General features: G+C 38.8%; 1 protein-coding gene across 1 annotated transcript in view; it reads right to left on the bottom strand.

The window, feature by feature from the left end:
* Window positions 1-6,011: 6,011 nt before the first annotated feature.
* arhgef39 (Rho guanine nucleotide exchange factor (GEF) 39) overlaps window positions 6,012-15,918 on the bottom strand; it is a 46,029-nt gene continuing 36,122 nt past the window's right edge. The window contains exons 8-11 of the mRNA XM_071917288.2: window positions 14,467-14,555; window positions 9,677-9,803; window positions 8,901-8,998; window positions 6,012-7,770 (exon numbers count right to left, since the gene is read on the bottom strand). Of these exons, the coding sequence (XP_071773389.1) occupies window positions 7,731-7,770; window positions 8,901-8,998; window positions 9,677-9,803; window positions 14,467-14,555 (354 nt within the window). The 3' untranslated portion in view covers window positions 6,012-7,730. The remainder of the gene's footprint in view (window positions 7,771-8,900; window positions 8,999-9,676; window positions 9,804-14,466; window positions 14,556-15,918) is intronic.

Genomic DNA, 15,918 nt, shown 5'->3' with positions numbered 1-15,918 from the left:
ATGCCATTGGCTGCTAGAATGTAAACAACAATTAAAAATGTAATTACAAAGTGCAAAGTGAAGAGCTTGTGAAATTGTGATGGTGAAGCCGTCTCATTTGTCTCATTTGATTACTACAGCAGAATAAAATGAAGCTAATATCGCGATTTATTTTTCTGCCCCACGATACGTATTGTCACATTGTTGTATCGCGATATATTGAATTTCGATATATCGTCCCATCCCAAATATATAAGTATATAAACACTAATCATAATCTTAATCTTTTGCATTCTTACTTTGTGTACAGGGTTCCTTTTTGGTTTGAGTTTTGTATTGCCTTCCTGTGAAAAATTCTGTTGTCTTTCTGTGTAAATGATTTTTTTCGTTGTAAAATTTAATTTTTGCTTTTCTTTATTATATGAAATTCCTTTGATGTCATAGTCTCATTTTGTGTACATGGTCGTCATTGTGTGGTTTTAATTCTTGTTTTGTCTTTCAATGTGAATTTATTTTTTGTCATAACAGGGTATTTAGATTATTCCCATGTTTTAACTATTTCTCTAGTTTAGTTTTATGTGTATCCCAGGAAGACAAGCCTGTTGCCTGTGTGTCGACTAATGGGGATCCTTAATAAATGAATAACTAATAAATTATCCCAGTTCACAAACCCAGTTTTCAAGGTATATGGAGTTACTTCTGTATCTTTATTTTGAAAATTTAAAAAAAGTTTTCAGATTTGGATTCTTCTCTTTTCACAAAATGTCACATTTCATTAATTCAAAAGTTTTTCATTTATTCAAATCTTTTGTTTTTTCTCATTCAATCAAATCTTAAATAGACAGTGGCTGAGTAACTGCAGGCATTCAATCTAACACCAGACAGAGAGGGAGATAACTCAGTCACTGCCTGTTGTTTTCCACACATAGGAAACAACCTCTCTGCCACTTGTTAGTTTACAGGACTTTATATGTTATGTAATGGCCTCCAAGAGCTTCCAAGAGAATTTCAGCCTCGACATAAACACAGACCAGAGCTGCTGACATGCTAATGGTTCAGACTGGGCCAAACCTTTCAGGCCCAGGATAGGCTAACCTAGATTTTAAAGGTCGGAACTAATCAGTCATTGATCCAGTTGTATACAGAGATCTACACTGATGCCAAACTGTTTCTCTGGGTTGCCTGATTTTAGTTTGTGAGGGATTTATAGATGGAACAAGTGAAACCTAAACTAGTTTTAAGCTTGCCACACTGGTTTCAATAGCCACCTGTGCAGTACAGGCAAAGCAAATTGTTTATTGCAACCTACAGAATACTGTATAATGTGTACATCTTCCAGGTGCCAGATGATGTCACAATAGAGTACAACAGGTGTTTTTGTAGTAGCATGCATCTACCATTAGATGTCAGGCTTTACATAGATTTTGATTTGGGGTTTTGTTACTCTTTAAGCTGCCATTTTAAACTTGTAAATTTGTATCTACACACATTTTTCTCTCAAATGGCACTGGATCACTTGATTTTTTTTTTAATTTTTTTTTTTACCATGGTTACATCCATCCACAAGCGAAAACTGCCAAAGCATCAGAGGAAATAAATCAACTATCCAAGAAACTTTGAGGCCATCTCTCCAGATGAAGAAAATTTATTTTTAGGGGATTTGCGTAACTGCTTGAACACAAATTATCAGGATATAAGCTGCTACACCAGGGAAAATAAGAGGCTGGACTTGTGCTGTAGCACTGTTAAAGGTGCTTCTCCATCTATTGCCAGGTCTGACAAGATCTGGAATGAGGATAGCATCATCTGTCTGCAGGGGTGTTTTGATTATACCTTTGAAAGTCCAGACTTAAATGAGCAAATCAATATGATTTAAGACTATATAAATGTCTGTGCAGATACAGAAGACAGATAAAACATATAAAATAGCAGGCCACCCATACCCACTATCCCAGTGTTTTTATTTATTTTTTATCCCATTCTACTACCATGGTGTAGCTCTCTAACATATATTTGAGGCCTTTTTAATATCGCCTGAGTTGGATTTAAGAAACCATTTAACAACCAACATAAAGGATCAAAACTGGCAAAATCAGCCTATTTCTGATTGAACATAATTAATGAAAGTTGTGAAACTATAAATGGGCAGAATAAGAGAAAGGACACCAGAAAATTAAATGTTTAGGGGCATGATTTCCAACATCTTACAACCGTAATATGACCAACTGGAAGCTGAAGTAATAGAACAGCAAACCAACACTACTGTAGTTCCCACTCACATCTTTTGGTGAAATGACACAATTCATGGTATTTGTCTTATTTCATTTCTGTTACTTTCCAACTCTGCCTTTATCACTGAATGTAAAGAATCTGTCAATAACACTATCTAATTTTATAGCTGCATCAAAAACAAAAGAAGAAATTTTAAATGAACCTGCATAACATGGTGAAAAACTATAATTCAAGACACTTTAATGCTTTTAAGGCTTTACATGTAGATAATTTAAGACTTTTTAAGGAGCCAGAGATTAAGATAACAGCTGATTTACACAGACGATAAGTGGGAGCTACTTCACCTAAGATATGAAAAAGTATTCTTCCTCCCTCTCCCCTCTTTCCTGGTTATGAAACTGCTTATTAATGGGCAGATATAACACAGACAGGGGGGTTATTGGTGAGATTTAGAAGGCAAATGCTGACTTCTGTATATCAGTGTCTACAGTACATGTAAAGAAAAGTAGAAAAAAAGTGAGGGTGAATACATGACAGATAGCGGGATGAGCCAGGACATATTTTAACATGTTTCTAGAGCGGCCTTGTCGAGCGATCCCCATAACCAAGTACAGAAGGTCAGTCACATTAATCACATGAACTACAGTGACAGGCAAGAACACAGCCAGGAACAGAGAGTACAGTACGCTCCTATGGGACTTTGCATTGGATCAGACCGCTTTGGAAACCATTAAAGGTGCAATAACTGATTTTTCTGCTCCACGTAGCACAAAATGACCGTAATACATCTGCGTGGGGGTTGATGGGGTTTTCGATCGATACCAGTGACCCAACGATTACTTGGCCAGGTGCTGAGATTTCTGGCTTTCAAAACTCACTTTCACACACACACACACACACACACACCTACCTACTGGCATTTTCAACTGCTCAATGGAGGACACATTTCAGTGACGAAAGGCTAAAAAGCCTCCTTCTCAATCGCATAAACGAACGCGAACAAAACAGATTCTGACAATATATAAAAAAAACTAGTCCTGTTGCTCAATTGTGGTTAAGTGAATCTCTTCCTTTATGTTATTAAACCTTTCAGTTTGACCAAGTGAAAAAGGTGGGAGACAGGACTTTGACAAAGCAGATACTGCCAATTTTTAAAAAATGAGTCCGCCTTTTTACAATTATTGATAAACATACTGTTTTCTTCGTTCAACATATTGAACATATTCCGTGGCTCATTCAAATGAATGGGAAGTAAAAATCCAAATGCTATGTATTTTTAATGACACAACCTTGTAGAAATACACTCATGCTATATATCACCATCATTGACCTTATAAAAAAAAAACAGACTTACTATTTTTTGTTATTATGGGATTTAACTGTAAAATGACGGAAGAAAAATGTAATAATTGTCAATAACCGTAAATTTAAGGCTACTGGACACTGGAAATGCATGTTAAGTGACGTGAAATTTTACGGTACATTGCATGTAAATACACATCTTTTTTTTTACGGTGTACAAACTCGTCCAGCTGCATCTGATCGTGGTGAGTAGTTTATATTCTGGTTTTCATGGCGGTCAAGTGCCAAATAACCCCCATGTTAAAACTAAGTGGAATATTGCTTTAAAGGGAGAAAAATCTTCTTACTCTTTATCAAAGTCATCAAATACCAGTTTAAATCAGGAAGACTCACTTTAATCATGCTGCATGGAGAAAATCCATACAGCAACTGGATAATATAGCGGTTTCAGTATTTCATAATCATATCTAAATCTGATTCTGCCAGCCAGAGGGAACCGAGGCACGATCCAGAGAAAACAGAGGAGAGGGAACGCTCCTTGTGAATCAATGAACCCAAATGCTGAACAGTATTCTCCTCACAGACAGAAAACAATATATTCCAGACATGCCTCATCTCTCTGTAGGGGTCAGAGGCTAAACATTACGCAGTGACAAAGAATAGCGGTCGCTGTATTAACATAGAGATGAACAATGCCACTCCACAGATAGGGCCTTATCTGGGCAAGGGAAGACAAATTACCATGGGGCAGGCCATAGGAGAGAGGTGTGTGTGTGTGTGTGATGGTGTGAGAGCTAAGGAAGAGATTCGGTTCAATTCTCTTCACCTTTGTGATGCAAATCGAGAGTTTCAGGGGAAGACGGTGCCTTTTCTTCATGTTGGTCAAATCACAGAGGCATTATCCGTCACACTGCAGGGTTTTTATTTTGGCGAAGCTCAATGCGCCATCCTGTGGAGAAGGCTGGGATTGCTTTCAGAGAGAGTTGAAGCAAAGATGGGATTTTTTTTTTTAGGGATTTCAGAGCTGAGAATTTCCTGGATAGGAATTGCTCTCACCAAAAATGACAAGTATTCAGTGTTTTCCCCCAGTATTTTATTCCGGTCAGGGTGGAAAAGCCTCTGAAAGAGCGGTTAAATCATCATGGGACACTAAAACTCTCCATTAAAACTCAGACTAACAGCTCTCTCTCTGTACTCTGGGATACATTACTGCCTTTAAATGAAGCATTTAAAAAAAAATCATGTCATGTCAGAGGTGAACCACACTGACTGGCTGATATCTGATACTTAAAGATTAAAGGAGCTCCTTGAATGACGTGAGGGATTTGAGGAAGAAAAGGAGGTGAAGAAGAAGAAGCAGACTCAACCTGCCTGTTATGTAAGCATCTCCAAGACGTTGGCATGGTGAGGATATGACTCAGATTATGATGGATATTAACACCAGGGCTGGAAAGACGAGCAAAATATCTCAATGAAGTAGAAGTGCTGCTACTTTGCTGACATTTTACTTAATTAGAGGTAAAGTTATGGGAATAAAAAGCAACTTAAAGTAAGATACTACATACTTAAAGTAAAATTACTGACTTAAAGTAAAAATAAAGTGATGCTTTTCTTAGCTTGATGAGCCACATCAGCTTCATCTAGTTGTGTGTTAGTGATGCTATATAGTTCTATGATGTCTCTGTATTTCTGCTTTTTACCACAATTTGAACCACCTTTGGTCTGTCTGTTGCTATTTGTTTTCATCTCACACTCAATAAAATGAATATTGACCTTCCAAAGAACCAAAGAAATCTTTGAAAAAATTATAATAAAATAGACAGAAATTTGTTTGGTTTAATATGAAGTAATAATATTAAGTGAACTCAAATTGTTTGAAGGGTCCGTCATTGGATCAATGGAACCAAACTATTTTTCCTATTGTCCATATACAAAACAATCCACATATTATTAACAAAAAATGGGTTATATTATGTTGAAAATGAATGTATGGTTAATGTATAAGCTGTATCTTTACCTCCATCCTGTGGCTATAAGACAGTACTGCAGTTCCATAAAAAACTCTAGCTGAACTCCACATTTCTTCTGCTGTAAATCTGACAATCCTGAAGTATCTGAAACAACATCAGATTACAAAGCGATGGAGCTTCACAGCATGTGGTCCAGACAAAGTGACCACCCATCATCTGCCTGTTTAAAATAGAAACCTCATCCGTCTCTCTGCCCCAGCGCTCCACATATAGAGCCATTGAATATTTAAAATGTCTTCATCAACTGGCCCTGCTGCTGTAGAAAGACAAGTACCGCCACACATTATCACACATCCACATCTTCTTTCCCATTTGATTCTCCAGGATGAAAAACCCTTATAGCTTTTAATGAAATACCTTGCCACCATATGTTTAAAACAGAGTCTCCATCTAGTGGTTACGGTTTGAATGGTAAGTCCCAGAGATGAAAAATAGAAGCCGTAGCTCAATATTTTCCAATCTGTTAGAGTTTTATTGACACATTTCCATAAAGTAGCAGATATGATTTATGACCAGTGTGGCAGCTTTCCATAGCAGCTTAGGTATAGGAAGTAAAACAGGTATAAAATGACAGAATATTAAAAAGATAAACAGTAAAATACCCCAAGATTAAAAATGCAAAGCAGTGTTAATAAAACATGTTCATGATAATTAGAAGAGGGATACATTCTGATTTCACAAATGATTTGTGGATACAGGATATGATAGAAAATAATCATCAGTCAGTCAGCACACAAAGGCATATCTGGAAACCAGGTTTTCTTGCCTGGATGCTGATAATTCATAGAAAAATCAACAGATTAATGTCATTTTCTAGAATAGAGTGCAGCTGGTTCACATGCACTTATCCAGTTATGACACAACATACAACATAACTCACCACAGTATATATAAAATCCAATGTAAACACTACGGGTAACTATAATATCTGGCATTCAAACAATCAATTTAATCATCCATTAAACATATAAACATAATCAATAAAATATGGATAATATGGTTCAGCGAGTAACAAATGTTTGTGTGCAGAAAATCACAAAAACAACATATTGAATGGGATTAGACTGATATTTGGGGTTGATATTGTCCTTTTATTAAAATGGGATCTGGTCCAGTTTGATATGATGGATATAATTCCATTTGATTGATTACATATTTACTGTAGAATTGATCAGCACTACACTGGTTGTCTAAGGCAGTGATTCTCAACCTTTTCATATCAAGGACCCCTAACTTAGTCCACATTAGGGCCACAGACCCCCATTTGATGAGATTTTGTCTCTCGGACCCAAATTTGAGAATATTTTTACTGTTAGATATGATTTTGTCCAGAATTCCATGACTATCTTTATTGTAGGTAGAGAGATAACAGTGAAGCTATGACCAAAACAGTCATTCTTCTACATTCTCTAATTGTGTTGACTTCTTGTGAATTAAATAATGGTGAAGTTTAACAATTCATCCATTTGCTGGGGACCCCCTGGAACCCCCTCAAGGACCCCTGGTGGTCTCTGGACCCCACGTTGAGAACCACTGATCTAAGGGAATCATGTTCATCAACATGAACTGATTCTAATGAGACATTTTGACATTTTCTAAATGCTGTTTCAGAGGCTTTTCCAGCCTGACAAGAAGAACATTCTGGGGGAAACACTGAATACTTGGACTTTCTTTTAATTTTATCAGCTATCGATAACTGCAATCCAAAAAAAATGGTGTCAGTATCGGCCTTTAACAATCCATATCGGTCGACCCCTAATGCTGAACTGTCCAAACACATTAGTTAAAGTTTGGTGATGGGTGTTGGATGGTGATACAACATTGTAAGTTGGCTGATATGAGTTGGAGACTTTGGCAATAGCAACATACTGCTCACAGTTAAACATTCATCAGATATTTGGCTTCCTTTACACAGCATATTAGCTTTGTTTCATATTGCACAGTGTAACAGGCGAAAGCTGTTGTTAGTAATAATCCAAATCTCCCTGATGATCCGAACCGCCATCATCATGTTAACATTTAAAAGTACAGGGAAAAAAATAACTTGTTAACAACCGAGAGACACGAAGGCATCTGTGTCCCGTTTGTTTAAATGGAGTAGAAATAAAAAGCGATGTGAACTAAAAGCCTGGCAGGACACGTTTCCTCAGGTTTGATCCCTTGCTGGGTGTTAGAAGAAGAAATCCATCAGAGGATCACGCAGCTGGAACCGGCGGCCTCTGGACTGCTGGACACACAAACACATCGTTACTGAATGGAAACTAACTTTGACAAACTTTCTTCTGAAACATTTCCAGTCAAATCAATGCATCAAATGAGCATGCAAGTCTGATCAAATCATATTGAATAAAAGAGACAAGACACGCACATATTGTAGCCCTTGACCCGCCTAGCTTCGGGTTCCATAATTACAATAACATCTATCAGAGATGATCCCACCCGTCGTTCTGAAATATATTCCAGGTCAGGGCATCTGCAGGTTTTAGAGAGCCAAATTTAAGACTTTAAGAGCTTTCTAATCCTACCTGGAATTGAATTGAAGACCAATTTCACAACCAAAATAAAGAAACAAAGCTGACAAAGATGGGCTACTTCTGAATGAACATAGGAAATGAAAGGTCTGAAACTACAGATGAGCAGTATAAGAAAAAGGACCTCAGGAAATTAAATGTTTAAGGACATGATGTCCAACATGTTTGGCATACTGTATTAACCCTGTTGTGTATTAATCAAAGAGTGGAAACCTGCAATTACACCTCTAAAATCTTTACCTAAGACATTTTAATACTTTTAAGGCCTTAAATTTAGATTATTTAAGGCTTTTCAAGTTTTTGAGGACCTATGGATATACTCATTCATACTCAGTGGTGAGTAGGCTTGGGCCAAATATCGCGATATTTTGTGAATATCGCAATATTTTCCACAGTATCGAATATCGCACCCACCCACCCCAATGTCCCACACCTGGCCACGGCACCATGTGTTGCTTAGATCACAATTGTGCAAATTTTAAACTTATAAACCTATAATCTTCTAGTGATAGGATAGTAAAAAACAAAAATAATCATAGTGGTAGTGAAAAATTTTCAATTTTATTTCAAGTGGGTTGAAGCCCGTTGTCCCGGAAATGGCAGGAATGAGCAAATCACACCAAATGGCCATTGTTTTTGCTTGAATAGTAAGATCAAATTTCTAGGCTATAAAAAAAAAAATTAATAACCTGGAAATCTGATGTAATTTAGAAGAAATAAAATTAAATACCCCCCGCGATAATATTGTATATCGCGATATTTTCGCGGGACTGCATTGCAATATTACATTTTGGATATCGCCCAAGCCTAGCGGTGAGTATCCCACCTCTGCACTGGAGCATCAGACAGCTTCATCCTCTTGGGGGCGCTGTCCTCCTGCTCGGCTGGAGCTGTCTGAGCGCGCTCACTGGGCTCGGCACTCACCTGAGGGGAAGAGCGGCGACATGTTTCACCATGATCGAAAATGGATGGAAGTTTTCTTTCACGTTGCTTTTCCAAGACTTTCCATAACTAAGTCGGAGCACTTCCATGACATAAAAATGTTCTTCCTTCCTGCTTTGTTGTTTTTCAGTCTGGTTTCCACTAGTTGGAAAATACATTCTGCTACATTCCTAGAAAGTGATCCATTTGTAAAATTTCCTGACCTTCCCAATCTCTCAAAATCCTATGATATTCCAGGAATTCTATGACCAGTGGGAAACTTGTTGTATGTGTTACCACTGTGCATGTGTGTGTATGTATGTTAGTCCTAGCTAATTCAGCATCATCTTCATCTTGCCCACTTTTAACCTTTTCTTTAAATTTGTCTTGTTTATTTATTCTTATTTAAAAGTATTTCCTTCTTATTTTATATCCTCGTCATGTATTTTACAATTTCTGTCTATGCCTTTATGTAAAGCATTTTGTAAACTCTGCTTTAAGATAAGAATAGCGATTTATGACATTAACAGGTTTTATCATGATCATCTGGATTATTATTTGTGTGCAAGAGTGTAAATGTGCATTTGACAGAGATACTGACTGATTCATAGTGAGTGTGGCAGAAGTGTGTGCATATGTGAGCATTTGAGGATACAGTTTGACAGAGCGTGTGCAGCTCACCATGTTCCTCTTGCTGCCGGGCTTGGTGCTGGTGGTTGGAGTGTTGTGGCTGTCGGTGGCTGAGTGGAGGGGTTTCCTGCACAGATCGTCTCTCTTGTGGACCACTGTGTTGTTAGATTGCAGCTTCCTGGACACAGAACATAGACAGAACTTAGAATTGTGTAGAGTAGCAAAATGTGTAGGCCAAAATTTGTAACGCAACGCTAACACCTGCTGCATTGTCACACGTTTCAGGTAGGGACACTAAATTAAAATTACTGCTAAATGAACATCTAGCTAATCAGCCAATAGGGATTGCCACAAATGCAAAAACTTGATATCTCAGACCAAATGTTCTGAAATTTGGTGCATGTTGTAAGAAATAAAATGGATATTGTGCGTTTTATATGAATAACACACTCTGTTCTTTGTCCTGCAAAGTGGAGTGTCTTTTGTCTTACTTACTACAATGATGTAATCAGTGCTTGAATGCATGCATAATCACTATATATGGTTATGTGTGGTTTTGAGTGATTCTATAGGTGGACATGCAGTTAAAAGTCCGAACTGGTGGGTTGGTTTTGAGCCAAGTAGGTTTGGCTATGGGCCAAGATTTATAGTTTTGTTTACTTCAACCTATATAAGTGGATCGTAAACTCCTGTCTTGGTCACTTCTTTGTTGCTTGTCTGGAACACTGAACTGAACCATGCATGTCTGAATAAAGAATCCACAGAAGACTCTTGAACCTTGCTTATTCATTTTGACCCACAACGGGTGAAGTAAAACTTTGCATTTACAATGTGTTCAAGGACCAAGTCTTAGTCTGTATATGAAATTTGGTTGTGATTGGTCAATGTGGACATGGCTTATCGGAGAGTATTTTATAACCCAATTTCCTGTGAGATTCTATATACTACACACCTGAAGCTATACTCAAGAATCCCTTTGATACGAATTGGTGTCCCAGCAATTATGAATGTAATTGGACACATGGTGGCACTGTAACGAGCGATCAAAAGTAAAATTTCAGAAGGTCATTGTCTTCAATGTCACTTAATCATTCATTTCTTGTTAATTTGTGTTTTCAGTGAATTGGTGTGTATTTGTTTACATATCTGTGTGTATGTGTGTGTGTAATTTTAGGTGTATGTCAGTTTGTATGGATGTAGGTATGTAATTAGGTGATCGTGTGTAGATTTGGACTTACATATACTGTATGTATGTCTGTATTTACCGATGCAACACTTCATGCACTTTCAGCTAGCCCACACAGGTTCATGTGAAACTATATTGTCTAGTTTGTAGTTAGTGCTTTTGTGTGTTTTCATACAAATAAATGACTGTCAACAATGTTATAGCAATATAGCAGTGTTATGAAGTTCATGAAATTTTTTACATTGTCTGGTGTCTGGTAGCTCTTTCCTGGGAAAAATCCTCTGGCGCACAGGAAGTGATGCGTTTTATGTTTCCGGCTTGTTTGTAATAAGAAGAAACACTGGGTAGTCAGTAGTCAGTTTGATACTCCTTACAATGATGTATATTAGTATTAATATAGGTTAATGTCAGCCTAAAGGTGGTATTTCTTCTTCTTCTTCTTCTTCACTTTCTGTCACTGAGCATTGATCCATGCACTGATAAGTCCCTCGGTTAGGAGCTGTGTGTGTGTGTGTCTCTGTGTGTGTGTGTGTCTCTGTGTGTGTGTGTGTGTGTGTGTGTGTAGGTGTTTATAAGCTGTAAATAAGGGTTTGTTTCACCAAAGGAAAACCACTATGCACCGAAAAATAATTGCAAACAAGTTTTTCCAGTGCTTTGATCTTTAATGTGGCAAATATTAAAAGCTTTCCCCTTGGGTTCGCTAATATTGTAGTTGCTGACAATAAGATAACTGGTACTGTATGTGATGCACAGATGGAATGGGAGGGGGGAGAGTGGGGGGGTATATTTCTCATCTAAAAACAATGAAAGCACAATGGGGAGCAATCTGATATGACTTGGCAACGGAAAACGATAAGGTTTGAATTTCTGATGATCATTGGTGGCAAAATCCAATAGATTCAGAGACGACGGTCCAGGCAGCACATAGCCACCTTTAAATCAATAATTCACTTCAGTTGTACACACACACACACACACACACACACACACACACACACACACACACATCCTTCCACTCATCCCCAGTGATCTCAGAGCTGATGACCCCTGGTCCTCTCAGCCTGTCCTCTCTTCGGTCCTCCACCACCGCTAATTACGCTCCCTGGAGTTTAGAGCCGTCAGCCTGCAGCCTCCATGCAGGATCAGCTGTGTGGTCTGAGGGCTCTGACAGCCTCTCCTCTCTCCTCTCTGACAGGGTGATAAACTAATTAGCCCGGTCGGGCGCGCCGGGGTCGGGGCCCCTCAGCCCGGCCGGCCCCGCTGCTTAGAGAGGCTGACCCGGACTCTCCTTCAGGGAGCCCGGGCCAGGCGGGCTGGGAGTCCTGTTACTGAGGCCTGGCTGCACAGAGCCGGGCTGATCGATGCTGAGAGGCTGTCTGCGAGACTGGCAGTGTCGAGGCACAATATCAGGCTATGTGCAAGTTTCAGAGAGACCAACTCAAGACTTTTTAAGACCTTTTTAATGCTACCTGGAATTTAATTTAAGACCATTTTAAAAACCAAATTAAAAAAGCAAAAATTGGCAAAAACACAATTTCTCATTGGACATAGCTGATGAATAAGCTGAAACTATAAATTGGTAGCATCAGAAAATGTGAATGTCTATTTACAGGGTCTCTGCAGGTTTCAAAAAGCCAAATTTGAGCCTTCTTCAGACCTTTTTAATGCTACCTTTAATTGGACTGAAGACCAATTTAACAAGCAAAATAAAGAAACAAAAAGTTGTTGATGATAATGAAAGTTCAACCCTGCTCTTTATTAATCTAAGCGTGGACATGTAAGTGGGTCAAATTTAACATGACCTGCTGGAAGTGCAGTAATGTAATATAACATAAGGAAATATAAGAAAATACAATACCTTTTTTAAGACCTTTATAATGCTGTTCAGAATTGAATTTAAGACCGATTTAAAAACCAAAATAAAGAATCAAAGCTGGCAAAACCAGCCTATTTCTGATTGAACATAGCTAACAAAGTTCTGAAACTATAAATGGGCAGGATAAGAAAAAGGACAGCAGGAAATTAGTAGTTAAGGGACATGAAGTCCAATATAGCAGTGGTTGTCGATCCTGGTGCTCAGGACCCAGAGTACTGCTGGTTTTCTATCCTACCAGCTAGTTAATTGCAGTCACCTGGCTCCCAGGTGTAAATCAGTCCATGATTAGATGGCTAGAATGAAACCCAGCAGAGACCCGGTTTCTGATGACCAGGATTGACAACCACTGCAATAGAGGCTTTGCAGTTGCGTCACAAAATTTGTGTCAACTACGGCTGGCACCATCATGGGGTTCCATTGGAGAACTGGCTCTACGCAAAGAATGTCTAAATATGTAACAACTGGACAAGAAAAAGAGAAATAAACTAGAGTAAACTCTTGTCTTTAGCCCTAGTCTCTACTCCAAAACACTCTGAATTGTAGCTTGAGAAGAGTCAGCTCAGTTAACCTGAACAAACTTTTTTGGCTAGCTAACTAGCCAGCAGGCTCATTTAGTAAAGCAACCAATGTTGATGTTAACAAGCAACTTCTAGCTATTAGAATGTTAGCTAGTTACTGGGCAAATCAGATGTGTTTACAACAACGACAGTGATGGTTAGCTGACCAGATACTATGGTTAGCTAGCTAACATTATCTATATACAAAATAAACCAGATGTATCGGTGATGTAATCATCAGTTCCCAGTCAAACCAGCACAGACATTAACCATGTCTATTGTTATGACTCTGGTCATTTGTGTTTGTGTGGGTTAACAGCTCTCTTCTCTCCTCCTCAATGTGTGCATTCAGTGTGTGTGTGATGAGATTCAGGTTCACCTTCCTCCCCCTCTCGCTCAATCCCATTTCCAACAATGGAGGCCGCCCTGCTGAATCATTGAGTTGTGTGTGTGTCTTTAGCTGGTAGCATTGTGAGTAGGCCTAAATTGTGGGTTCCTATGTAGACACCTCTAGGATGTGTTAGACACTTATAGATCTGTTTTACTATGCTGTAAATATTCTTCACCAAAATTAGCAGTAAGTAGGAGTGAGAAGCCCTTTCTTTTGTAATCATTTTTCTCCTGTTTTTTTTGATTAGGAGTTAGGTTAGAGCTTTGTCTTTTGTTTTAACTTTAATTCTTTTGTTAGGGAAGTTAAGGGTTTTTTGAATTGAATTGTTTTGTTTGTTATTTTGGGCATGGCTCAGCTCCGAAGCCAAAACAAATAAAACTGCTACATTGTGAACGTTGGTTGTGGTGCGGCTGACCATTCTTGGGAGTGGGAAAAGGGGGGGGGGGGCACCGAACGTGTTGGGTCCTGGTTTCCCTTAGACCAGGGGCGTAACACTATTGAATTCTGTTGAGACGACCAAGTCGTACATTTAGAAACACAATCAGCTGTTGTTTCCCAAGAGCTGTGGACCTCCAATATGGCTGCCAGAGAGTGCGTTAAAAAGCCCTCTATTGTAAAGCAGAGCCGATGGAAAAAAAACAAGTTTTGTATATTGTATTAACACAAGTCTGTATTAATCTAAGAGTGAAGATGCAGCACAAAGAAATGTGTCATTGTATGGTGAAAAAATACCTAATGACTGTTTTTAAGATATTTTAATACTTTTAAATTTAGATAATTTATGTTAACTTTTTAAGGACCCGCGTGTGTGTGTGTGTGATAAGGGCATACCGGATAGCAGAGCTGAGGCTTTGGTACCAGTCATTGAGATCCTCCTGGTTGCTGGACATCAGTAGGAGTTTGGCTTGGGGGAAGGTCAGCTGGAGGAAGAAGAGGAAGAGGTGGAGTGTTAGGTGTGTTAGGTGTTTGGATGGGAGTTAGGATGGATACAGATGGAACTGGTCAAATTTAAAGATATTGAATATTGCCAAAAACATTGAAAAGATATCAACCTTCAAAAACCTATATCTGTCAAACCCTAATCAAGACTAAATCAAACCTTTCCATGGTATATTCTGCTTTCGACTCTGGCTATAAAGGATAATGTTTCAGAGAGTTATTGCTTTATAGGGTCAAATAAACTGCTTCCAGATATAGCGGACTTTGTTAATCCCAAACTATGGAATTATCAAGCTTTTAGTTTATATTTTAGTGGCACAGCCATCTGTTAGTCATTAGCAGCCTGGGTACAGCAGGCCTGATATGGCAGTAACATGATCAGAACAGTAGAGGGCAGGCCAAATCCAGTCAGAAACCTTCCTGGTCAGCTTGTCACACAGCAAAAGCTCCTACTACTACTTCATAGCCATTCATCCGCCTCGAAAAAAACTCAAGTTGAAATCAGAGGATGTTCTTTACAAGAACGCGGAGAATGCATACCTTAATAAAGTTAGAGAAATCAAAGAAGGCTGCACAAAAGACCACCTGCTGCTAAATCTGTTCAGATAAGGAGGAAAAAAACACTAATATTAAACTGTTAAACAGGCAACCGGACCAAAATGTGTCGTGAAATTTCCCTACATGTCCCTGCTCCTCGCGAGTCTACAGTGTGGCGGGGTTCATGCGAGAGGCCTCTCCCTCTGAGTCAACAGTAATTACCAACTCTCTCATCCACATTACCAAGACCGGCCTCAGATTGCGCTTGTCAAACAAACCAATGGGAGCTGTCCGAGCCCAAACAAAAGGGGCTTTTAGAGCAGAATAATTACAACGGGAAAGCTATTACAGAGGATCAAAATTAGGCCTTCACCATATTAAATGACCTTTCACATTTACCTGAGGCTGCAGCCCCAACACGGGAAACCACCTTGGCCAGCGGTGACATATCGATAATTTCCATCTGTTTGGACAGAACTTTATGACGGTAAAGACGAGCATATACCTATTAAAAAAATATAATGACGTTTTTTAAGGAAGGGGGAGGGGGGAGTGTCTCATTATACATTAAATGGATTAAGATTTCAAATGTACCATCATCAAAAGTATTATCTAATTACAGAGTTCAGTGAGCGGGGCCGAATGGAGCGGTGCGTGATATTAGGCACTCGCCACTTGGGGGACGGCGGGTTGATTTATGCACAAATAGATTCCACTTCTATTGCAATGCGGTAATTAGGGATTTGTCAGGATATCTGACCCTCTTAGGTAGAAATTACTTTGTATAATAAGAACGGCGGAGCACGA

Source organism: Centroberyx gerrardi, chromosome 24, assembly GCF_048128805.1.
Source record: "Centroberyx gerrardi isolate f3 chromosome 24, fCenGer3.hap1.cur.20231027, whole genome shotgun sequence".
Lineage (NCBI taxonomy): Eukaryota > Metazoa > Chordata > Actinopteri > Beryciformes > Berycidae > Centroberyx > Centroberyx gerrardi.
This window is presented reverse-complemented; position numbering and strand designations above follow the sequence as displayed.